This window comes from Fundulus heteroclitus, chromosome 6 (genome assembly GCF_011125445.2).
Source record: "Fundulus heteroclitus isolate FHET01 chromosome 6, MU-UCD_Fhet_4.1, whole genome shotgun sequence".
NCBI lineage: Eukaryota > Metazoa > Chordata > Actinopteri > Cyprinodontiformes > Fundulidae > Fundulus > Fundulus heteroclitus.
Window position 1 is genome coordinate 19,612,588 of NC_046366.1, and position 26,759 is coordinate 19,639,346.

General features: G+C 39.0%; 2 protein-coding genes across 17 annotated transcripts in view; both read left to right on the top strand.

The window, feature by feature from the left end:
* The window catches only part of dtna (dystrobrevin, alpha), a 36,169-nt gene extending 32,549 nt beyond the window's left edge, over positions 1–3,620 (top strand). For all 15 annotated transcript variants that reach the window (XM_012876005.3, XM_012875997.3, XM_012876015.3 and 12 more), the window contains one exon: positions 1,457–3,620. The gene's annotated coding sequence lies outside the window, so the exon portion shown is untranslated. The remainder of the gene's footprint in view (positions 1–1,456) is intronic.
* Positions 3,621–5,162: 1,542 nt separating this feature from the next.
* Positions 5,163–26,740, top strand: mapre2 (microtubule-associated protein, RP/EB family, member 2). 2 transcript variants are annotated; one of them, XM_012876107.3, is made up of 7 exons: positions 5,163–5,266; positions 20,177–20,304; positions 20,814–20,959; positions 21,056–21,272; positions 21,869–22,014; positions 22,646–22,804; positions 24,774–26,740. In XM_012876107.3, the coding sequence occupies exons 2-7, from the start codon at positions 20,184–20,186 to the stop codon at positions 24,870–24,872; spliced, it is 888 nt and encodes a 295-aa protein (XP_012731561.2). In that variant the 5' UTR covers positions 5,163–5,266; positions 20,177–20,183; the 3' UTR covers positions 24,873–26,740. The 2 variants fall into 2 exon arrangements, with proteins under 2 accessions (XP_012731561.2, XP_012731554.2); XM_012876100.3 differs by lacking the exon at positions 5,163–5,266 and adding an exon at positions 13,646–13,954.
* The last annotated feature ends 19 nt before the right edge of the window (positions 26,741–26,759 follow it).

Here is a 26,759-nt window from a genome sequence, read left to right on the forward strand (position 1 = left end):
AAAAGGAATTACATAAAAAGGAAATTATATTTATTTCAACAAGTTTCACATCCCATCCTTGTCCCACCCCCTGATGACCAAATTTGATAATTTTGCCACATGCTTTTTAGTCAAATTAAGCCGAATCCAACTTGGCTCGGTCGTGTATTGTCAAGCATTAAGGGATGCTCTATTTCCAGCAAGAAGCTTAACTGTTGTAGGGAAGGTTTGACTTCACAAATCACAACACCAGGAAACAGTTCTGTGGTGTGACTTTACAGAAGGACCTGAATGTGGAATAAAAGGATGTCCAAATATGAAAAGTTTCAAGTCATTATGCAAAAGCATGATAATCAGTGGTTATTGAAACCTGGACTGAAATATTTACTTTTTTCTGTATATGAGTATGCTTGCATATCATGTAACTATATACATGAAGTTGGAGCATCTTCATGTCTCTACAAGTTTGAGTAATACTAGTATATGTTTAATATTCAACAATAACACCATATATTTACATAATTTATGAAATTATTAATATATTTATATAGTAAACATAATAACAGGGTGTATATTCAGTGTGTGTTTTCCAGTCAGTCACATGCCTCTTAAATAAATAAATAAATAAATTGAAATAAAAAAATAATAAAATGTTCTGTTACGGTAGGAGTGGTGACCTGGTGGTTGGGGAGCAGAGCTTTTGCATGTTGGAGAGACCGCAAAGGTTGCTGGTTTGAAACTCAGTCTGTCACTCCGGGTCCCTGAGCAAGACCCCTGACCACAGAATGCTCCCCATGCGCCACTCAGTGACGGCAGCACACTGCTCCCTGAGGGATGGGTTAAATGCAGAGAGAAATCCCCCCTCTGTGGGATTATAAAGCAAAATATTTATTTATTTAATTTGTTTTCTCTCTGTGTTGTATTTTCATTTTAAACCTTCTGTAACACCCTTTATCTTTTTATGTGACAAGAAAAACAACTAGGGACAGGCATTGGCAATTAGCTGAGGCAATAAATGTCGACATGTTCAAGATTGTCACATGAGACTTGTCCATTTCAATTAAATAAACAGAGCAACAATTGTGGCAGATGCACTTACAGTAAAATGAGAGCGTCCCTCTCTTGATTGAAACTTACATCTATGCGTGGAGCCGTTTATTATTTTTCATAGCTAATGTAATAATGTTGCTATAACTTATGAATAAATGCACCTTAAAGATATTTGCTGTGCTGGCATGTTTCTCATTTCTGCACCTAAGAAAGGTAAGTTAGCAATAGAGTATTAAAGCAGATAAATACTATTGTGTTTCCATAGATGGGAAGCGGGAGTTAGAATTTCTTATTTCTTTTTCACTGCATTTATCTTATAGCAACCATTTCCTCCAAGAGAGTGGGGATACTTTTTTGTTTGCATACATCTAAACTATCCTGAACACCTCTGAAATGCTTTCTGTACCACGTTTTCATGTCTCCGCAGGTAAGCAATATAGAAAGCAACAATAGTAGAAGACACTGGAGGAAGCAACACTGGGCTGAAAACACGCAGCACTGAAGACATGAGGAATTTAACCTGCGCTATATCCGACCATAGAAATACTACATTTATGTAAAGATATATTTTTTACCCAAGCACATATTTAAGGTATTACTGTGAGCTGGTGTGAAGAGATTAAATACTGAGCTTTCTATTACACCACAGGTGCCATAAAAACACAGTTATTTCTGAACTCTTATTTGTTTTTTTGGTTTTTTTTTAGTTGTTTAGAAACCGTACACTGTAAGTACAAGGTGGTGAACCACTTTCTTTGACGATCTTGTGGTTTTGGACACAAAGAACCATGTGATGTTTTTGTTGTTTTTTTCTCACCTGATTTTTAAGTCATGATGAGAAACACGAGAGTGCATTTGAAGGAAACGGTACAAAAGGCTAACATCTGAATTATTTCTATTACTGTTGTCGAGATGCGTGAACAAACTTAGCACTATTTCATACATTTCTTACTGTTGCTACTTGTAAATGCCTTTCTGCTCTTTATTTGTTGGTGTTTCGTTTTGTCTTTTTTACAGACGGGTCATGCGTATTCGTTTCATTTGGTGAATCGGTAACATTGATGCACACTGCCTTAGCTGACTGTATGACCTTTCATTGCAGTTCATCCTACAGCACTTGTCAAAGCAGCATTTAGCCTCAATGCTAAAACACAACTGCAGCTATGCTAGATGTTTTAAAAGAAGGCAAAGATGTAAAAAAAAAAAATAATATTGACTTTAATTACAATTATTGATATAATATTACATATGTCAGGGGTTTCCATAACTGTGATAACTAAGGGTCCTGTAGGCACTGATATAATTAGATATAACTGAGTGCCTCTAATATTTTGGGGTGTTTAGAAAAAAAAAGAAGACGTGAGAAACAGATGACAAAAAAAAATCCTCCAGGTGGTCAGAGTCAAAGATTTGTTCCAAACTGAAATGCTTTAGCGAATTAAAATTGATGAAAGCAAAAAAAGGTCAGCCTGCTGTTGGAAGGTTGCATCTATTGACGGGACAGAAATGACTGAAATTTCCTTATGTTTGGAGTTTGACCACAACATTGATGATAATCTTACAGCGAGTATTGGCATTAGCTTTCAAAATAACACATTAACATTCTGCAGTTGATCAGGACAGAAACTTGGACTGTTCAGTGAGTTTAGATCAGTACCGTAGTCCTTCCTGCTTTACATCTACTGCTCTGTCCACAGTCTTTATTTTACTATAGAGTCTGAAAGAGGGTTAGAAACACATCTTGAGCCACGCCGGAGAGCACTGATGACCCAATATTTCCACATTGTCAACGTGTTGAAGGATTTTCAGGTTGATTTTAAAGGGACAAGAGGATCAGCCGGGGAGGAAAAAATGTCAAGCCGCTTGTTAATCAAATTTTCTCCTGGCCGAAATCCACAGTTTCTCCCCTTCAACCAGTTGGAGATTTCAGGTCTTATGCTTGGTATTAGATGTGTTTTAGGAAGCTTTAGAAAGCTCAGTCAGCTGAGTCCTGCACATGTACAGTTCTCCAGCTGATTTTTTTTTATTTCTTGTTCGGTTACCTAGGGTCACTTGAAAGGCACCTTCAATTAAAATGTATTATTATTATTATTATTATTATTATTATTATTGTAACTAATTAAAACCGATGTTAAAAAGTGTCAGTTGTACCAGCAGGAATCGCTGAAGCAATCCAAACCACTTTGTACCAATAGATAAATAAACGTCTAAAAGTTAGCATCTAAGCAGAGAATTGCACTGTAGAAGGAGCTAGTGTAAGAGGCTGGCAGATTAACGCAGCACAATTAAATAAATCCAATTAAGCCAAGCATAAATCATAGATTACTCCATTATTCTGAGTTAATGTCATTACTCTCACCATCTCCATGTGGCTCGTACGCCAACACACATTCTTGATGCTTTGTGAGTGTGCGTGTAAAAACCTTTGCCCTGTCACTTTAGAAAAAGTGGCAAGCCCATCTAAAATCATAAAGGTGTGAAATATATCTAGCTTGATTTTTTTTTTTTTTTTTTTTATCTTTCAAGCAAGTTCATAGCAGTGATTTTTGCATGGTGGTGGTGCATAATAAAGTGTTGACACAATATCACAATTTTTGCCTATGAACTCTCCTTTCTCCTTTTCCATTTCAGAATGGCACACTTCAATTGGCTCAGTTTGGCTCTGCACATTTATTATCTGTCGTAAATGCACCGTTGGCTGCCCTCAACCTATTGTCTATAATTCATCACAGAGACTCACCATGTGAGGAAACATAAATGCAGCCGTCTGAAACTGAATCTCATAGCTTTGGGAACATACAGAGTTTTTATCTTCTTGACTTGGGCAGTAATAAAATATGCAATTACATTTTTTTCCACCTTATCATAATTTAAATTTCTAGATTTTAAAGATGTGAACGCAATGAATTAAAATTCTTCATTTTGTTTTCCCCCTCTACAGATTCTTATCACAGATATCTGTAAAGGTCATTAGATTTTTCACTGTGTGGCCATTGTTTAACTATTCCACATTGTCTCCACTTTCAGTTGGAAATCAGCCAAAACAGTAACGCTGTATCCTTTTAAAGGATTCTTTGTTCATATTCAAGTGCAATACTGCCACCCACTGCGGACATAGGAGACGTGCAGTTGTTGAAGTCAAAATACAAGCTTTAGGAGTATGGAGAACCTTATATGAATTGCATTAATTTACTTAAAAGTAGAATTTGAATGCATCAAACTGGACTATGTAATACGCAAATAACTGCAGGAAAGCAGTTTGACATGTTTATTTTTTTCATGATCAGTTGATTAAAAAAATTATGTGTCTAGATTGAAAAAAAAATATTGAGTCATTAATGTGAATAAAACACATCAATTGAAAGACCACAAAACCTAATTGGGCTCAATCACAATGTCTTTTAGAGGTCATGTTATGGTCTAAACTTACAGATTTTAAATACATTTTTAAAAAATAGATAAGAATTGACAAAAAATATGTTATGTGCAGATTTGTCTTGGTTAAATTACAGCTCAAATGGAAGTTAAGTTTAACAAAAGCTTCATTGTTCAACTCCAAACAATAGGAAATACCTGTATCTACTGTGTTGTGTGCCTTTATTGAACGATAATGAGTATCATTATTTATTTACTTATCGATATACTTTTGATTTTATTTATTTTAGATGTACTGCAGGTTGCTACGTTTAAGTAGCTTTTATATTAATCATTTGTGTTAATATATTAATTAATCAAACATTTGAAAATTAATGCTCATTCTTATTATGTCACATGTCCTATAACGTTATTTATTTATTGGTTGAATGTCTAGCTCTGTATATTTGTCTTTTCCCCCGTAGTGCTTAGTACAACATATGTTGTTTTTAATGTACTCTATAAATTATAAAGTAAATTATAATTATTATTATTTCTATGTTTTATTTATTGTAAATATGTCTTTGCAAACGTTTTCTTCTCACTAATTATCTTTGTAAGATTTTTTTTTTTTTTAGTAAGCGAGAAAGCGAGAGAAAAAAATGCCGTATGTTGTGAGCGATCAACGCATCGAGACCCTATTGGTCGATTTAACAACAGATGTTGCCTGCAGGCCAATCAGCGGTGACGCCGATGGACCGATGCCCAATCAGTTTCCAGCTCCGCATTCCTCGTTTTACGAGCGTTCGAGGGTGGGGCTGCTCAGCCGGAAAACAGCCTTCTTTTTTTTAACACATTGTTATCTGCGGGTCGGAGTTAAGCGGTAAGTAAGATTTTCTGTGTTGAAAAAATGTGAAATCCGTGCTTCGTTTCGATTCGCAGAGTGAGACGGGTTTTTGTTTTGGGTTTTTTTTTTTCATCCACAGCGTGGCGGTAGTAGCTGGTGCTTTACGGTGATGTTACACAGGGTGAGGGCATATGTCGACAGTCACTGGTTTGACAGTGAAGGCAACATTAGCCTACTGTAACTTGGCTTTTAGTTGAACAAAATGTCCCACTATCGCTTTAAATTAAAGGCTGTCGCCCTCCCGGCTGGATTGTTTCTGCTTTTCCGGTCATCGCTAGTTTCTTCCAGTGAACTCAGTTAGCTTCGCCTGACATGCTGACTTTAGCGGCTCGGTGACACGTTTGCGTTAAAAAAAAAAAAAAAAAAAAAAAAAAAGCTCTAAACCAGCAGGAGCGTCTTGCCTTTCCCCTAATAAATAGCAGCTGAACGCCTGCTGAAGCAGTGACGGGACGATCTCAGAGGTTTGGGAAGTTTGGGAAGCATTTTTATTTCCTCACATGTGTCTAAAGTGAGAACTCGCCGGTGGCTCCCTACTCTGTTGCTTTAGCAGAGAGACTTACATCAACCAAGTCCACTATGTGCAGCAGGGCCTATTTGCCTACGATTTGACTGTGCAAGATGAAGCTGAGACTGAAGTTAAGCCCATGCACTACTACAAACCCCAGAGATGATTGATTGATTGCATCGGCGCAACATGCAACCCTAATGGTTACTGTAAAGCATCAGCCTTGCATTGACCAGTGCCAATCTGTTCCATCTAAATTGACAGCTTGCAACACAAACAGAACAGCACCGGCTGTCTGGCTTCTCAGGAAGGTTTGCTTTCTGAAGAACTATGCAGTGAAGCATCTGTGCCCTTTGAACATGTTTCACTTTTGGTTAAGCTTCAGCCACAAGCTGTAGGGAGAAGCGGAGGGAAAAAAGTATTCCTGTTTATTTTGTAGTATTTTTACAAGCAAATCTGAAAAGTGAGACGTGCATGTATACGCACAGCCGTCTTTGATCTGATACCCCTAAATAAAACCCAGTGCCGTAAATTGGCTTCAGAAGTGACCTCTTAAATAAAGTCCGTCTGTGTGTGATTTAAATACGGTATATACAGACGAAGGCCTCGTTAGGTTACAGAGTATTAGGGGACAAACTGCATCGGGTTTGGTTACAAAACAGTATGCCAGGCTTTGGGCATCTCGAGGCGCTCTCTTCCATCCGTCATGGAAAGCGCATGACTCAACTCTCATCCCACCAAGACCGTGCCACCCACCCAAACTTGGCGTGCCTGAAAAGGAGAGCATTAATCAGAGAAGCAGCCACGGGGCCCCATGGTAACGCCGGAGAGGCGGCAGACATGAGCTGTGAGTTGCCACAAATGGGGACTTTGTGGAAGAGGAGGATGCTCTGGTCAGATGAGACCAAAATGTTACTTTTTATGGCTGCATGCAGAAGGCTTCGTATGTCAACGAGCCGACACTGTGCAATAACCTGAACACACCTGGGAAGCTGGATGGAGGTAAAAACAGCGCAATCCTGGACTTGGGAATAGGGTTAAGGTTCACCTTTGAGCAGGATAACAGCCATAAACATACAACCAGAGCTACAACGCAATAACCCTTTCTCCATCCAGGCTGTCTGGAGTTTAAACTATTCTGCAAAGAATGGGTGAATCATTTAGCTGTAAGAGACGCACTTTAAATGACTTGCAGCTGGAACTGCGGTGGAAGGTGGCACTGCACAGTATTGACACACATCTGCTCTGCACACTTTTGACATTTTTTATTTGCTTGGAAAAAAAAATTCAAACCAAATGGCAAACGTTTTAGGGTGTATGGATCTAGGTTTGCAAGGCGGCGTTTTCCAAGGGCGCTAAAACAGGTTAGGTTGCTGGCGGTGGTCAGGGGGCACGGTGGCGCCGATGCATGGCAGCTTTGCTTCTGTCAGTCTGCTCCAGGGCAGCTGTGGCTACAAACATAGCTCACCACCGCCACGGTGTGAATAATGGATGGATGACTGACTGTAGTGCTTTGGAGTTGTCCGACTAAGTAAAACGCTATACAAGTACAGGCCATTTAGCATTTCAGCATTTAGTGCCTATAGAAGAGTAACAGGCCCATATCATCACAGAGCTTCCTCCATACTTAACAGTGGCCTAAGATACATGTTTACCACATGTTTATCCTTTCTTTCAATCGAAACCACCTGCAGTGTTGCTGAAAAGCTCAATCCTATCTGAAATAGGGGAGGTACACTGCTCCCGATAAAAGTCCCAGTAGAGTTTAACAAACTTCACGTGTTACACGCGTGGGATGGTAGGACAGTAAAGGCTTTTTGCTGGCATGCCTCTCAAACTACTGGTTGGTACACAGGTTTTGTCTATTAGCTGTGATGGAGTCTTGGTGACCCCAAGATGTCTCTCTCTGTTGCAGTACTTTAATAATAAGCTTTAGAGATTTTTTTTTTTTACCTTCCTCACCATGTCTGTCACTCTGCGTTTTCTCCAGGTGAATACTGTTTTAGTCTGACTGAGAGGCCTGTGGATGAAACAATATGTCCTTTTGTGTCGGGTCATATTCACACCCCCGGCACCAAGAACAAGGGGCTCTGTGAGCAGTCTGAGTCTTCTGTCTTTTTTTTTTTTTTTTTTTGGGAGTTTTTAGCTCATTGTACATGTGTTTTGTCCTGCCAGATTCAAAGCACACCTCCGTGCTCGTGGCGGTGCTTGCCAGCCTATTGACTGTTTTAGTTCTACAGATTTGTTATTAAATGACATTTTGGTTAGGCTTTTTTTTGATTCTCTAGGACTTTGTAAAGGTGACTTATTCCAAACATTATTGTTCTCTGGAAGACAAACTTTCTGAGCTAAAGATGAAAATCTTCTTTTTTTTTCTCTCTGCTTTAATTGTTTGCTTTAATATAATATAATAAATGGCACATCCATCCCCTGTGGTGACTTATGATCTACAGACTGATTAAGATAAAATACTTGAAACACCAACAAAACCTAATAATTATAGTTATGGCCACAGTTTTAATTTAAGACAGTAAGAATTTTAAATTTACCTCTTTAAAGAAATGCATGTTTAAATCCTGCTAAGTGATAGTTTAAATAAAGCATTGAAATATAGATATATAGATTTTCTGATTTGTTTGTTTGTTTTTGAAACCAAAATATTTCATCCAGATATATTCAAAAGAAGAGGAAAAAAAAGCTCAGAGTTTTTAACTTAAAAATACAGTCCTGAATGTGAAAAAAAAATGACAAAAAGTTTTGCCTTACATTAAAATGAATTTACTGTAATCGGAAAAACCAACATAAACCCTAAACGATCGCTTTCAAATCCATGCATAGGCTTATTTTTGTCATGTTTTAACTTCCAATCCAATCCGGCTTTATTTCTAAAGCACTTTAAAACACCATACAGGACCAAAGTGCTATACATTAAAAGACACAACATGAACTAACAAAGAAGCATAAAACAGGGCTAATAGCAACTGTACAAGCACGTACAAAACAGGTAAAACAATAAAATCCCCCTCTAAGGTTACGCTTGGTCTTTGGAGCTGTGAGGAGCAGGTGAACTGCAGCTCAGAAACTTAGGATGGGACAAGACCATTAAGGCCTCTAAAAACAAATAAAAGGAGTTTAAAATGAATCCTAGCTAAAATGCGGTTAATGTGCTCATATTTACTTCAGAGAGTTAAAAGACAAGCTGCTGTATTTTGTACCCTCTGGAACTCCTGGGCAATAGAAGGACCACTAACCCCTACATAAAGTGTGTTGCAGCAATCAAGGCGAGTGGCGACAAAGGCACGAATAGCAATTATATTCATCAGGTACTATATGTGTTCAAGAACGGTTGGCCTATACTAGCCATGGCCTGGGAGGGGCGCTAGAGGTTTAACCATGTGCACAAGCAGCTTACCAAGAGCTGTTGTGAGACTATAATCATTAAAGAGTAGTGACAGGCTGGGGTAGGTTTGAAAAGTAATTGTGTATATTGTGGGTCACCAACCTTTTTGAAACGGAGGGTTACTTCATTGGCGTTGTGTCATACAAAGTACTGACCTTTGAACTAAAAGAATCCATAAAAAGATGTTTTTAATTCTTTTGTCATTTTTAAATCTATGTCAAGTATAATTAAAAAGGATGAGTAGCTGAATAAAATAGCAATTTAAATGCAGCTCACTGGAGGGTTTCGCTATTTCTTTGAACAGGCTTTAGGGCACCACATATGGTCCTGGGTGACCCCTGGTGTATATTTATATTATATGTGATTTATAAGCCTTAAAAAATGCATCAGTCTTACTCTTTCAGGATGTGAATTAATTCAAATTCAGACACTCTAGACAGCTATGAGGCTTGTCTGTGGATATATTGAATTAAAAGAACCTGACACGTGAAAAGGTTTAGGCTTTTGTATCAGTTGACCTTTAAGCTGGGGGTGACGTTTGATGGATTGTTGTATTGATCTCGAAATCTGATGGAGGCTTTTCTTGAAGAAATGGAAAACGGTAACATAAGAAAAACAACAGCAGCAAGAAATCCAGGCAGTACAAACAGATTAGTGGGAATGCTGTGCTTCATGGCTGGGGCAGGAAGTGTCATCACCAGCTTGATATAATTGCATAAAAGTACCACACACAAAAAAATCAAGAAAAGAAAAATCTGAGGTCTTGACGGCCACATTAGTTTCCCATTTCATAGTTGTCTGTTGAATACAGTGCTTGAGAATTTGCTCTGAAACACTTTATCCGGCCCTCTCGGTTGTTAGCTAGCGATGACAAAACAAAAGCAGCTTAACTGCGTAAGATATGGCAACCCAGACAAACAGTAATATAACAACAAGTTTTGAACACATGATATAAATCACATGTATTGCAATATTCAAGTTCAGGCTTATATTTTCAAATATATATCTCACGTTTCAGCTCAAGATATTATGTTGATTACCTAAAATATTTCTAAATTTGACTGATTTATGGTTAGGGCTGCAATCAGACATTCCCTGAGAAATAAGTGTGTAAATAGGCATTATAAGTAGTGTGGTTGTAACACGTAACAGACCAAAAACTACTCAGCAGGGGGCGATAGCCCTTACAATTTCGGGAAATAATTTGTTTTTGTGTCTATTAGTTTTTGATTTAATGTTTCTGAAGCATTTAACTGATAGAAGCGGGGCTAACAGCACATTGCCTGGGTGGGTGGGTGGGATCTGTGGCAATGCGTCTGGCCCTTCTCTGGACTCATGCAGCATAAACTGTGTCCAGATCTTGTTGATGGCATCCCACAATCCCTTGTGCCAAATCGTGCTGAGACACAAAATGCTTTCTATTGTAGCTCTCTAAAAGTTTTTTTTAAACAGTTTATTGGAAAGTCCAGACCTTTTCAATTTCCTGAGAAAGAAGAGCTGTTGTTGGGCCTTCTTTACCAGGTGAGAGGTGTTTACAGTCCAGGAGAGGTCGGAGGAGATGTGAATGCCCAGGAACTTTATGCTGTCCATATGCTCCACCAACTCCCCTTATATGCAGAGAGGAGCATCTTCAGCCTTCCTGGACCTCCTGAAGTCCACTATGACCTCCTTGGTTTTGCTGGTGTTCAGGACCAGGTTGTTTCTGGAGCACCACTGTGTAAAACTGTGGACCTCCTCTCTGTAGTGGGTCTCATCATTGTTAGAGATGAGACCCACCACAGTGATATCATCCACAAACTTCATAACCATGTTTGTGGGGTGGATAGCAGAGCAATAGTGGGCGAAGTGAGCAGGGCTGAGGACTCACCCCTGTGGTGGTCCAGCAACCAGGATCAGTGGGGCAGATGTGCGTTTTCCAATCCTCACCACCGGGGGGCGTGTTGGTGTGGAAGTCACTGGTCCAAGAGCAGAGCGGTGGAGATGACTCCAAACTGTGGAGCTTCAGAGCCAGCATGTCTGGGAGCATGGTATTGAAGGCTGAGCTGACGTCCATAAATGGCATTCTGTGTGGAGGGATTCTCCCTGTAGGCGAAATGGACTCGTTTGTATTGATTTTGATGCAAATGAGTTTGTCTGAATAATTTATTTTTGTAGCATCAATTATATTGAAATATTATTTGGACAACACTAACCTGATCCTAAATTTAGTTGCTGTTTTTTTTTTCAGAGTAATTACTACTTTAATGTTTTCAAATTAGAGGACCCCCCCCCCCCACCCCATTTACTATATTGTTGATGTTGCTTAAAGCACATACTTCCAACTCTCCCTGTACAGATGTGTGAACTTTTTACACTGAAAAGAAATCATATTTACAATCTCATTGACACTTTTAGTTGCACTGATAATAATTACAACAAAATAATTGTAACTGAAACAGTTTATTTGTATATTTTACTTTTTAGGTTGATCAGAGTGTTGAAGAACATTTAATTGGTAATCTGTGATTCCCTTTTCGCTGACATGATAAAGCACCACATCTCTACTAGCCACTGTTGAAAATGAGAAATAATAGCAAACTTGTGTGGCAGATTTGTGTTGATTTTCATAAATCAGGATATGGCAACAAGAAAATAACTATATACTTAAAGTTGCTTGTATGTACTGTACAGTCAGAGCTATCATTTCCAAAGTTTAAAACAACTGGAACTGTGACAAACATATTTGTACGAGGGCCAGAGTTTATCTAGCCACATGATTATATTGCTTCAACAAAATCTGAATTTATGTTGAGGCTTTGTACACATCTTTATCCAGGGTGCCAAAATGTGTAGGGTGTTGTATTTACACAATTTTAAATTCTTGTTGGCAATGTGTAATTTAGTTCTACATAAGAAATAAATACTAAGAATCCCAATACAGAGAGACACAGGATGAACAACCATGCACACACACTCACACCTAAAGGCAATTGAGAGAGATTAATTCTCATGCTTTTTAATTAATCATGCTTTTGTGCTGTGGGACAGTTCTACCAACTGCCTTACTGTGCAGCCCCTACTTAAAATCATGCCCATGTAAATGTATCTTCTATGTCACTTTTGCTGAATTTAGTCACATGTTTACTGATTAATTTACTAAATAATATCTTGATGTTACACAGTTATTACATTCCTCTCATTACTTTAATCCAATTCTCATCAGCACCAATTTAATGTGATGCTCCCTGTACCTACACACTTATTCCACTAGAGGGGGAAATTTGAAATGCAGTATTTTGCTTCTTGTTATTGCTACTCTTGAGGGATAAAATTGGTGAAAACAAAAAAGGAAAAAAGAAAATAGCTTAAAACACCTCCAGTAAGCTGTTGATCAAGACCACAACGTATGGGCCAGTATAGATTGTCATGGTCTCACAGTTTCACTAAAATGCCTTATGATCTGATAGGTTAAGCAGTGTCATCAATTGTCTGCTGATAAAACAATATAACATGTTAGTTTTTTCTTAAATATTTAATAAAGACCCACAAAGTTTAGTTGGAACTTTTATGTGAACATGCTTACTGCACTGAATATTATCCCATTTTGCTGTTCTGCTCTCTGTAGGGTAACACACTTATAAAAAGCTGATATTAGCTGGGTAACTGGTTTGTTACTAAGTTGTTAGACTGCAGTAGTTGCTAGCCTACTCAACTCAACAAGTTAATCTCTATAAATCACAATATCATCAAACAGTTAATGTATTTTAGCAATTGAATTTGAAATGTGAGATTCATGTACTATAGATTAGTAAAACACAGAGTAAGATATTATGTAAAGTTTTTACTTCTGTTCGTTTGAATAATTATGGTTTATAATGATACCCAACATTCAGTCTCCACCCCCCCCCCCCCCGCCCAAAAAGAAAATATTTTAAAAAAATCACACCAATTAGAAATGCGTTTTTATTACAGAAATGCTTAAACACGGCACTCTGTACATGCCGGCTTCTTTAGCCATAATGTTTTGTCAACTTCCTTGTGGAGGGAGATAACTGAATGACCATCAAGTCAGCAGTGTTCCCTGATCTGAAATAAAATTAAATGAAATTAAAATAAAATAAAATCAGTTTTAATGGTCTCATCAAGTAATATTGACTTTTTCTGAGAATCTGTTTTTGGATTTTAATAGTGTAAACAATATTCATACACATTAACAGAAGTAAACGTTTGCAATAAATCACATATTTGTAAATAATTTAATTTATTATACGAATTTCACTGAATTAATTTACTAATATATATATATTTTTTTCTCGATAATATTCAAATGTTTTGAGAGGCCCCTTTATGGCATCAACGTATAAATAAGAAATAACAGCGTTGACCCTCTTTATGAGCAGTCGCCTGCACAAGACTGGCGCGCGCTGGCGTAGCGGCCAGCCCCGCTGGTCACGTGGTCCAGGTTACAGTGACGTCATCACCAGGGCAGAGATTAGTGAGGAATAAGCAGACAGAAGCAGGGATCCTTGGAGGTGCGCCACTCTCATAGCTTTTGCATCGTACCTACTGTCTCTCTTTTTTTTTCTCCCCACACACCTCAACTCGAACAGAGAGCGAGAACAGGATATCTGTTCAACATTTAAACAAAAACAAAACAAATGCCCGGTCCCACCCAAGCCCTTTCCCCAAATGGAGAGAATAACAACGACATCGTCCAGGACAACGGAACCAACATCATTCCTTACAGGAAAAATACTGTGCGAGGAGAGCGCGCCTACAGGTAAACCAGTGTAATGCTGCTTTTTTTTTTTTGGTAGCGTGTTGCGGCGGAGGGAAAATGTCATAAAAAGACGCAGAAAGGCAGAAACCCGTGTTCCTATCCTGGCCTCCTCCTCCTCCTTCTCCTCCTCCTCCTCGGCGCCTCTTCTTTGCTTTTGCAGCGATCCGCTGTTCGGTGTCAAATCCCGCTAGCCCCGCGAGCTGGACTTGTGGCGCAAATCACTCTCTAAAAAATCACAGATATCAGCTACGCAACACACGCCAAAATCAACGCAGGTGGCTAAAACGCTCCGGTCTGCGGCGGCACAGGAACATTTTTATTCATTTTTTTATTATTATTATTATTCAGTGGGAGGGTTTGACACGGAGCGGCTGGTCTAATCAAACGGATCCTGCGAGAGAATCGGCTGCTAGAACATTCCCCACCGCGGCAGGACAGGAGTCTGCTGCTGCGGCCCTCCGATTAAAACGAGGGGGCTGCTGTTTGCTTCTCTCTGTCAACCCATGCAGTGGCTTTACAGAGAGGGTGACCGGGGATTCAGGCATCGGTCCTCCAGCGCAGGTTTAGCCCTGCGAGGCTAACAAAGCATGCTAACAGCAACGCACACATCCGCTTTTGTTGACATGGGATAGGCTGGCCCCAGTTTCCTTCCTGCCTTCGGCCCTCAGAGAATCGCCTCTCCTCCTCCAGGGCTCCTCGTCACGCCGCGCATCTTCATCTCTGCTTGGAGAGGATGATGCTTATTAGGGATCAGCGCGGCATTAGCATGTTAGTAACCTCGTGGGAAAACGATCAGAGAGGATTCATGCATCTTGTTTTTATCGCTGCGTGCGTGGACCGGTTCCTTGCGCAGGGATTCGTTTTGGGGGAAAGAGATGTAGGCCCATGAGCAGAATAGAGATGGCTGATCTTATGCGAGGCCAAGATCAGCAAAGATTTAAAAAAAGCACTTTGCTCAATAGTTGGAGTATCCCAAATTAATTCCAGATTATTATTTAATATTTTTATTGTTTTGGTCTGATTTCCGATCACCAGCGTTTGCATACCTCCCCTTCCAATTTCTCTATATGGCCTGTAAATAACAACAAGTGACCTTTTTTGGATACATTGAAAAGTAAACTGTCTAAACAATAAAACGGTTCATGGTAAAATAAGACCATGACTTCACAGGAGCGGACCAAAATTAGAGAGACGAATCTCTCGGCCTCACTCTTAAAATCCAGCAGGTCGCGACACCGGAGGGACACGATTACAGCACACCCTGTTATAAGACACGTTTTGGCTCACAATTTGTTTTGCTCACCTCAAAATATAAAAGCAAGTTGTTTTGTCGCTTCAAAATAGATAACGGATGTGTCCAGTCTAGTCTTTATTTTATTTCATTAAAAAGCCCTGATTTACTGGTATGTGTTAGATTGCTTGATCGTTTATTGATTTGATATAAATGTGCGTTAATCTTAAAAAGCCCTTCTGTCACGGTTGTTCAGAGAGCAGCCGGTATTACACAGCTCTGCAGTTGCTGTTGATTGTTTCCGGTCACCAGCAGATTTCTCAGTGCAGATGAGTTGATTTTATGGGGCGTAATGAAAATACGTTTTATCAGCAACAATTTTAGTATTGTTGACCATTTATTGCTTTATTGCTTCTATCTTAAATTGAACACTTTTGCTGTTTTTGGCAAACTAAAAGCAACTGGTTTAAACTAAAAAGTTTGTTTCTGAACCTAAGGAAATTATGAATCTGAGAGTTAGCAAAGAACAACTACAGACTGTTATCCCTCTGCTTCAACAAATCGTCAACAGGTTCTGATCTTCACGAGACACAAGCTGCGTTCGCATGGACATGAGTGATCAGAATAAAGGGCCGATCGCAACAAAAATGCATCACGTAAACGCGGCAATCTGAGCGTTGTGATCAGGCGAACCTCGATCAGAATGAGGCTGCATTCCCAGTGGGGGCGGGTGGTTTATGCCGATTGACGATCCCATCAGCGTGCATGTAAACGCTGATCAGGATCAAGTTATTCTGAACGTGACAAGCTGACCTGAGTGCGCATCCAAGTCAACGCTAGGTTTCCGCCTTGAGTGGCTAGACGCTATGTTGGCAAGCAAAACCTCATTGTGCTCCTGATACAACTTTCTGTTAGAAACATCAAAACAGCTCAAAATTATTAGTTATTCAGTAACGTTTCAACCGTAGTTAGAACCTGGTGCAAGTCCAGCCTGAGGCTCAGGAGACAAACAAATAGCTTTGTTTGTTATTTTTTTGTTGTCCACCAAAAACTGAAGTACTTAAGATAAGATAGGCTTTATTGATCTCACATTGGAGAAATTCACATGTCACATCGGCTCAGTAATCAGAGGAAGGTGCCAAAAGTAGGACAAGGTGCATCAGGTATATTCAGTGTGTCCTCGTTTATACAGTGGATCAAAAAGAAGTGGATAAGCAAATGAGAATAAAAATACAAAATAGACGCCTCTTCGGTGCACATAATCCTGGAATGCCAGATACGACATTCACTAATATTAAAACACTCCATAAAACACTATAAAGAAGAGAAAGTAGGAAAATGGAAGACGCAGCCGAGGTGACTGGCATCTGTCCGCGCAGCGCCATCTTGGAAAAAAAGTACTTCTTCTGTGTTTTGTTGTTGTTGTTTTGTTTTGGGTTTTTTTTTTTTGGGGGGGTTCAGTAGTTGTGCTGTGAATAAAGCCAAGTGCTTAAAAATGCACATCATGATCAGATTGATAAATTGTGTGTCCACAAAAACGGCACAATCTGAATACATTTCAGTCAGATCGTAAAATTTTGGGCACCAAGACATAGCTGCAGTTATTTCTACAGGATTTCCAGTGAGGCTCCTTTGCCAGATTAAAAGTAACTTTTGAAAAGAACCTTTAAGCAGGTATGAAACTTGCTTTTCATTAAGCCCACATTTCTATATTTTTTTTTCTTATATCTTATGTAATAATCTAATATTAAATGTGTCTGGGTTAGTTTTAAAGAGGACATTTCATCCCTTTAAATCCTTTATTTTCAAATTGAAACCATTCAGTTGTGGTCTATGTAGAGTGGAACTGCAATGCCTTTATCCTGAAATCCTCGTTCATTTCCCCTCACGTTCCCCGTTTTTAGCCCTGTTCTGAGAGCAACTTGTTTCGGTGCGGCCCCTTTAAATCTAAAGGCTGACCCCCTTCCAGGTTCTGCTCCACCTCATCGGCCATTTTTGTAGTTTGCTCAGGAACGTGTGGTGAACACGTTTATACTGTTGCTTAGCAACCTATTTCTAGATGCAGAACAGACAAACACTGAATTCAAAATCAACCCTTTATTCAACCAACTTTTTACCAAAGTGCAAGTTTTTAAAGAACAAAAAGGAACGCTTGCTCTCTGAACAATGAAGGGGGCGGAGCTTGGTGACAGAGCGTTTGTGATTGGTTGGGAGGATGCAATGACTGGTATTAACCTACATGACCAGAATGCAAAAGGAAGGAAAACTGTTATTCTATTGAACTTTTTATTTAACCTTTTTTTTTTTTTTTATCGATATACGTCTATCGATCGATATATTATGTTATATATGAATGTATGAATTATCTTCCAGCTCTAGCTTTGGCATCCTTCCGCTTGGACTACAACATCAAAAATGACAGATCCGAGAAATCGGTTAGCCTGAAGTCCTTGACCTTGTTTAGCAGCTCCGCAGCAAATTACTGTGACGTATAAGTTCATACATCGTAATAAAAAACAGAGAAAACTGAACAGCTTGAAAAATATAACCCAAAAAGAATTTAAAGACATCTACGCAGCTCCTGGACTACATTCAAATTTTCTGCATTCTTAGAAACTCAAAGCATACAACAAAAAAATGTTAAGTGTTAAAAAAAGTGGATTTTGCATTACATGGCCCCTTTAAGTGGAAAGTCATCACAGTAAAACAAATCACGGCTTGAAACATCAGTTTTGTGTAATTAATCTAAATAGTGTTTTATATGGTGAATTGAATTACTGAAATAAGCAATTACTCCTGTAATATTATAATTTATTGAGACTGTATATTATTGTGACTTTGCTAATCATCCCTAACACAATGAAAAAAAAAACTGTTAAAATACATTTTAAATAAAAGTAAATCAGGGCAACTTTTCAGATTTTCCCCTGACAAAGCTTCAGACTGGCTACCTGTGTTTATTCACTGAAGAGACGCTTTATGAAACGGATGCAGTGTTGTTTTTATCAAAAGTGCGACGAATAGTTTAATGATATAGTTTCATATATAGCGAAATTCTTGTAGCTCCTAAATATCAGCCCAGCTGAACACTTCTGTGTGATTTGTGTGATGAATCAGACATTGAGTCAGACTGAGCTATATCATCTCTACAGAACGGCTTTTTTTAGAATGGGCTTACCCTCCTGCAGCTGTATTTGGACCCCGTGGAACCACTGCAGCTCTTTGGAAGCCACTGTGTGCATCCACAGCGTGTGTCAGTCATCCGTAGTTGAGCACATTCCTTAGTTTCTGAATGATCTGCTCAATTTCTAAGCACTAATATGGCCTCATTTGGACCGTTTCCTAAAACAGCTTCATCTGTAGATTTAGGTTCAGAGTTTAAGTTTGCAGATATGCTGATTGTTCATTGTAACCTTTGGCTCTGCAGGCTTTGACGTGGCACCATACGGTACGTTTAGGAAAGAGATTAGGAAGGAGATTAGTATTTATCCTCATGTAAAGAAGAAGTAAAAAAAAAACTATGGCGTGATACTGGGAAATATGCAGAAATGTAAACATCTGATACTGGCAAGAAAACCTTTTTCTGTCGATTTCTAAAACTTTCTTTTATGTTACTTTTCAGAAGAGGAACTTTAAAGTGCAAATTCTTTTTCAAATTATAGCTCCAGAAATGACATGCCGTGCAGAGAAATATATATATATATATATATATATATATATATATATATATATATATATATATATATATATATATATATATATATTGTTTCAGTTTACTACCATCTCATTTTATTATGTCATCATCCTGCCAATTACATTTAAAGTAGCTACATAACTACTTTGGTAAATAACAGATTAGTGAAATAAAAAAAAATGTTTACATGTGTTACTGGAGAGGTTCCTGGGCCCAAACTTATATTTCTACAATAAATGTATTTTTTGCTACAGCTTCTCCTGTGCGCTGTATGGGGTCGGCATGGGCCGGAATGACATTCCCAGTGCACAATATCCTGGAGTAAAAAAATAACACGCGTTTACACGATATTTTAAATAAAAAAAATACGCAATATGGTCCAATTGCTTTTTTTATTAACAAAAGAAATTTAGTTGTTGTCCTTCCTTTCAGCCTGCTGGCCAGCAGTGCGCAGCTACATGTCCTAGAGTGCATTATTTACAGGACAAAAACGTGGCTTTTTATTTAACATTTTATTCATTAATATGTGTGTAATTTGATTCATGAGGCACGCACTAAAATGTGGTAGTTGCCACAGGCAGTGTACAGCAACAGGTGGGAGAGGGGCAGAGCTGGACCACACTAACCTTCATACATAGGGCTGGGCAATATATCGCGCTTTTAAACATATCGAGATGACTTTAAAAAGAGATGCAAGGTTACATCAATGTGGTCGATGTTGCGTTAGAATTATATTTTTACGTGTTCCAGTAGATTATTTTTTACAGCTGGTTGTTAGACTTGTGCCTGCGAGACATTCGGGATAAAGCTTTGATTCAGACATGCCCTTTTTTGTTTTTTGTTTTTTTCATTTCTAAAAAGAAAAACATGTTGAGATAAATATCGTGTGTCACTCAGCCTAAAAATATTGCGAAATCATTTTTGGTCCATATCGCCTACATCTGGAGAAAACGTTAATAGTTTTTCTGTTATCTCATTAAAAGCGTTAAACGGTAGGAGTGTCATCGTTGAGTTTTGTTTGTCTTTTTTTACACCTTGGAGTACGTTGCCGTTGGGAACCGGGACCTCAGCGATGCATGAACCCAAGCTGTAGCTTCTCACGTCTAGCAGCCCAAAGATTAGCCGCCGCCGCCGCTTTCTTGTCACATTTAAGGAAAAGACTGTGTGAAAGCTTCACATATCGGCATCGTTAAGTTTTTACAGATTTGTTGCGTTGTTTTTGATTATAAGGAAATGAGACTTTAACCACCGACACGTTGCTCTTGTCATTGAGCCTTGTTTTCCTTTTTTGTTTCAGCTGGGGGATGGCGGTCAACGTGTATTCTACCTCAATAACCCAGGAGACCATGAGCAGGCATGACATCATCGCCTGGGTTAACGATATTCTCTGCCTAAACTACACGAAGGTGGAGCAGCTCTCCTCAGGTGAGAACAGACGGCTTTCCCCGCCACCTCCCGTCCTCCTCCTGCTGCGTGCCTTCCTGCCGTTTGATACGGGGCGGGGGGGGAAGCATGTGTCAGGGATTGCATCTTTGCTTTGCGATGCAGGGAGGGCTCCAGATCGTGCTCACTTTTAAGATAGCTGCTATAAAGCGACACGTGGAAGCACGCTCAGCTCGTTGTCGCAGGGAGTTGTCTAAAAATAAACCCGCTGCCTCGTCCCGCTGTGCCCGAGTAATCCAATTTCAGTCAGCCGCTACCTTCACAAACACACACACACACATACACTCTGATCTCTTCCTAAGCGGGAGACTAATTGGTTGATTACTTCTTATGTGCTTCCTAATTAGGCTTGGATGAGATTTGGCCCATTATTGTGTGGGATCCCCCTCATTTTGTTCAGATAGATGGTTTAAAAGAAATCCGACGGCAACTGGACCTATGATGTAGGAATTTGCTGAATGTCACTTTTTATTTATTTTTTCCTTCCTCAGGAGCTGCTTATTGCCAGTTCATGGATCTGCTCTTCCCTGGCTGCATCAGTCTTAAAAAGGTCAAATTTCAAGCTAAATTGGAGCACGAGTACATTCACAATTTCAAACTGCTGCAGGCTTCCTTCAAAAGGATGAACGTGGACAAGGTGGGTCCCCTAAACGCTGCTTTTTTTTTTTGGTCCGATCCGACGCGACGCGCGTTCGTTCCAACGTGTGACTGGCTTTTGGTTTCCGCTTCCCAGATTATTCCAGTGGAGAAACTGGTCAAAGGCAGGTTTCAGGACAACCTGGATTTCATCCAGTGGTTTAAGAAGTTCTTTGACGCCAACTACGACGGCAAAGACTACGACCCGGTGGAAGCCAGGCAGGGTCAGGATGCCATTCCCCCGCCTGACCCCGGGGAGCAAATCTTCAACCTGCCAAAGAAGTCTCACCACGCAGCCAGCTCCCCCACCGCAGGTAAGGTGCAGCTGCAGCATGAAAGCAGAGGGACCGGTTCTTAAAGTTCGTTTAGATGTAGATTAGGGTTGGACAATAATTGAATAACAGTATTTATCGATCAATAGATATATATCAAAGATAGAAAAAAAGATGTCAATAAAAAGTTAAATAAAAGAGAAGTTTTCCTTCCTTTTGCATTCTAGCCTGTCATGTAGGTTAATATCACAGTCATTACATCCTCCCAACCAATCACAACACAGACCCAGGAACGCCCCGTTTCCAAGCTCCGCCCCCTTCCAGTTTTGGTAAAAAAAAAAAATTGGTTTAATAGATGGTTGAGTTTGAATTCAGTGTTTGTGTGTATCTCTATCTAAAGACATGTCGCTAAGCAACAGCATAAAATGGCCAGGGCTGCACTCAAAATAAATGTTTAGAATTTGTTGATAATTATCGATATTGATCAATATGATTTCTATTTTATCAATACTTTTTTTTCGATATACCAAATGTAGATTGACTGAAAGTTGACTTGCAGTCTTTTAAATCAGAATGTATTTTCTTGGATTTTCTTTTTTTTTGTCGTTGTCACAAAAACCTGTTGATGTGTGCTGCAGGAGCTTCGAGGTTAAGCTCTGCTACCCCCAAGGCTTCAACACCAACATCCAGACCCTCGTCAGCCAAAAAGATACCTGCAACTGTACCAACTCCTGCTAAAGGAGAGAAAGAACTGGAAGCACAGGTCACTCATCTGTCCGAGCAGGTACGCGCTCACTTCTACTCGCACTTTCTTTCATTTTATCGTCTTCACTTTCCAAGTTCAGCGAAAGAAAAAGAAAAAAAGGAGGTTGTACAATATATTTCTCTTTACAAACACAGAGCAAGCTGATCTGGAGTAAAAAAGAAGCAGGCTTTGCTAGGATGGGTTCGTTGAAATTGGGGGAAATTAAGACTTTTGTCCTTTCTGGTATATTTGGAGTCACCAAATGAACAGAATCTACATTTGTTCTAGTTTAACATAATTATCAGGGTACAATTCAGAGGTTTATGCAAGTTCACTTCTGTTCTTTTTCTTTTTTGCACTTCTGTTCTACGGTCTGTGAACATATACGATGATTTGGTCATTTTGGTTCTTTGTACTGTTGTCAGTTTAAGAGGTTTTTTTTTATTCCTGCACGAAGTCCTCCAGGAACAAACCATACTGGCCTGCAGTCAAACTTTATCGATACGGATTCTGTTAGTCAGACTTTAAATCTCAGAAATTAGGCAACATGTCCGTCCATGATCATCTTTCGCCAGTTTATCTGAGCTTTTTCTTTCAGCTCATCTTGCTTGCTTGGTGATTAAAGGTTGTGCATGGTTCCTTCTACGGTTCTGTTGTGTTTGTTTTCCAGCTGAACACATTAAAGTTGGCACTGGAAGGGGTCGAGAAAGAGCGGGACTACTACTTCAGCAAGCTGCGGGAAGTGGAGATGCTGTGCCAGGACCAGGGGGAAGAAAACGGGCCGTTTGTCGAACGGCTAATGGAGGTGCTGTATGCCTCGGACGAACAGGTCAGCTCCGACATCCAGCGGGTGTTTGTTCCTCTTCCCTTACGTTGGCAAACATTTTTCTTCCTCCAATTTGAATGTTTTGAGGTGTTTTTCGTTGTGAATAGGCGGTATCAGAGTCCCTATGAAGTCTTGAAAAATGATGGGAGTTTTATTTTGATGTTTTCTGGGGCTGGAAACGTGCGGATAACAGAAAACCGAGTAGGAAAATCTTTTTGATTTTTCCGGACTTTGACTTTTAAAGGGAAAGATTTCCATGATTTCCTTAGTACATGTAGTTTTTGCATTGTTTTATATTTAAATCTGATTATTTTTGCTCTGGTTTGATAAATAACGCCTTGATTTTAGCATTTTACACAACATTTTGAGTTATTGACCGAATGCAAACTCATTCAAAAATCAAAAAGGGGCCATTTTACTGCTTTTGCTGCATTGGACATCTTCAAAGTCAGGTTTAACTGCACCTGTGGACTTTAAAATGAGTCTTGTTGAAAAGCTGCATTAGAAGTGCTACTTTTTTGGCAATTTTAAAAATGAAATGAAAGTACCGCTGTTTTTAAGCAAAAACTGTAGTTTATAGTTTCTAATACTAGTACAAGAGCTAAGGGTTTTTGAAATGGAGCTGGTCTAAATTAATCCAGGTTTCAAAAAAGCAGCGAAATGATCCGACGTCAGACCCCAAGTTGGATTCAGCACCGTGTTGTTTCATGCTTTGTGGAACCTACAGATAAGACAACTGATAAAGCAGTTTAGGGTTAATGTTTTCTTCTTAAATGTCCAAAATGGCATGAATAAATCCAGTCTTCATGAATTGGCCTGAATATTTTGTTGGAACCCTGTGGTATAAAACGACACTATTTTTACACAGGTTAATCGAGTCAGAGGATTTCTTCACAGTTGCGAAAAAGTCTTGAAAAAGGAGGAATTTTAATAAAGCTTTTTCAGCTTCTGAGTGCATATGAACAAAGATAATAGGATAGGTAAACATGATTTGTAGTTCTATACTTTATTCCTTATCTCATCCATCCATTTATCCATCTTTACATCCCTCCATCCTGTCATCCATCCATCCATCTTTACATTTATTCTTACATCCATATTTACATCCATCCATCTATTATTGCTTCCATCCTTCCCTCCATCGTTACATCCATCCATCTCTATATCAATCCATCCACCCATCCTTGGACCTTATCGTTACATCATGGATTCTTCTACGTTGCAAAAACAGAACTAAAAATTTCTCGAAATTAATGCATTTGCCCTTGATTTGAGCAGGTAAATAAGATTATCTGCCAATGGAATGAGTATTTTTACCCCTAAAATAAGATAATTAGATATAATGCACTTGAAATAAGGTGATGGAGATGAGTTCTTCCTATTTTAAGTGCAAAAATCTTATTCCATTGGCAGATTATTTTATTTACCTGCTCAAATAAAGTATAAATACACTCATTTCAAGAAAAATGTACTTATTTTTAGTTCCGTTTTTGCAGTGCACACCATCTATTCTTCATCTATGCATCCATCCTATCCTTGCATACATTGTTTTTTCCATCCTTGCATCCATCGTTTTCTCCATCCATTCATTGTCACATCAGTCCGTCGTTGCACCTTTCCCGCCTCCATCCTTGTATCTAACAATCCTTCCTTTCTCCTCCCTGCCTCCCTCCCATTCTGTAGTTTTTGCCGGATCCATGTTTAAAACCTGACCATAGTAGACATTTCTCCAAATTCACAGTGACCTTTTTTTATTCATACTTTTAAAGAGTAAAAAGCAGAGAGAAGTCTAAAGAGTTTAAAAAGTATGGAATTTAAAATGAGAGATGGATGGGAATCCATTTTAGGATGCTCCTTTTTGAGGTTAGAAAATCTGGTTAAAGTTATAGATAGGAATTTAGTCTTTGTGAGGCTGTGGAATCACATGAGCTGTCTTTTAAACCCGGTACTCAGCTTCAGCGTCTACTTTTAGGATCGGGCAGAGCTGGCGGAGGGTGATGGGCAGGAAGTGGATCAGCAAGCCCATGAGGGAACATCACAAGATCCGCAGGAAGAACAAGACGAATACTGACTGCCATCATCCCTCGCCGCAGTTAAAACTCCTCTTTTTATGTGAGAACTGTCAAGGATTTTTAATTTCTCCTCACTGTTTTTTTGTTTTTTTGTTTTTTTTTTTTTTTGTGAGTGCTCTTTTCAAGAATGAGCACATGAAGCAACCTTCTGGATAAAAATACAATCACAGGGGTTTTCTTTTTTTTTTTTTTTTTTTTTTTTTTTGTATTTCTGCTCACTGTTTGGTGTTTTCGTGACTCCTTGGTGAACTGCTGTGGCAGGTCTGTGCCCAATGACCTCCACTAGCTGACGAGCTCAGACCATCACAGAAGTTTTCACAGACTGTGCGGACGGAAAGTAGTTTCAATTCCTGCAGTAGATGTGACAAAATGCTGAAGTTTAGGCAGGTCACCTTCACCTGTCGTTGCAAGTGTTAAAGTCTACACTTGTGTTCTAATTTTTTTATTATTATTATTATTTCAATGTCATTCTGCATATCAATATTAACCACAAGAATGCAATAAGCAAAGCCCTGGAAGGGCTCGTAGTAGCTCTTATTGAACCTCCTCCCATACGTTGCACTGACATTGACTCTATTCTGGACAATCTGTCCATAGATCCTTACCGTATTTATTATTATTATTATTATTAAGCCTTAGAAATAGAGCAAAGAGCTGCATTGCATCCTCGTGAAGGAGGATTATTCTGTTACAGAGTTATGAATAAAATGTAGTAAAATGCCAACGTGTGACTGTTTGACAACTGTCCTCACAATTACAAGATTCCAGATAATCAGTGTGTCGAACAACGTGTTATTGGAGCCGAACAGCTAGAACTGACTAGTCTTATAGTAAAGCAGCCTTTTTTTAGGTTCACAGTCTCGGCGCTCTGTTTGTATTCTTAGAGTTTTTCCTTTTTTTTTAAAAAAAAAGAAGAAAAAAAACCCACAGAGATGAGTCGGTTCACTGAGCAGTTTTGCCTCATTATATTCCAGTAAGTACATTGTGTACCCGTTCTTAATATTGCATTTACTAATATTGAGCTGAGCAGCGCACCACAAGGCTTTAGTTATATAATGTGTAAATGAAAAAGGAATGTAAACATGTACTGTCGATAATTAATGAATGGTAAATGTTTTTGTTTTGTTTTTGTATTTTTTCTTCCATGCCCCACTCGTTATGCATTCCCCCCAAAAAATGTGTTGCATGTTTGCATTTTATTTGTGAATAACTTGACCTGCTTTTTACATATTTAATAAAAAAAAAAAAAAAAAAAAAGATATGTTAAGTGAGCCTTTGTAGGTGTAACTTACTGTCTGGAAGATATTACGATTCGAGTGGATGTGCTGTAATAAAATTACGTGTTTGAGTCCACAGAAGAGGTTTCCTGTAACTTTAAACTCAAAGTGGCAGCCGCGTTGCGCACAAGTGAAATAACTTCGTTACTATACTTGTTAGAGTGCTTTGGAAATGTATTGATACCCTTTAAACCGCTCTGCATTTAATCACGTCAACTAAAGTCTTCCATGTGTTTTATTGGCACCTCTTATGTATTTTGAGACCAAAATGGAACTTTTTTTCATTCTGAATTACCATCAACATTGTAAACCATGAAGATGGCAGCATCATGCTGTGGGAAGGCTTTTCTCCAGCATGGACGGGGAAAGCCGGTTCCAGTTGATGTGAAGATGGCTGGAGCTAAATACAGGGCAATAATACAAGAAGAAAACCTGTTAGGGGCCGCAAAGCACTTGAGACTGGGGAGGAGGTTCACCTTCCTGCTGGACAAATAAACTAAACGTAGCCAGAGATAGCTGCAGCAAAACGTGGTTCAACAACGTATTTACTTAATGGGACTGAACAAAAACGCATGCCAGACCTCAGAAATAAAAAAAAACAACAACTTG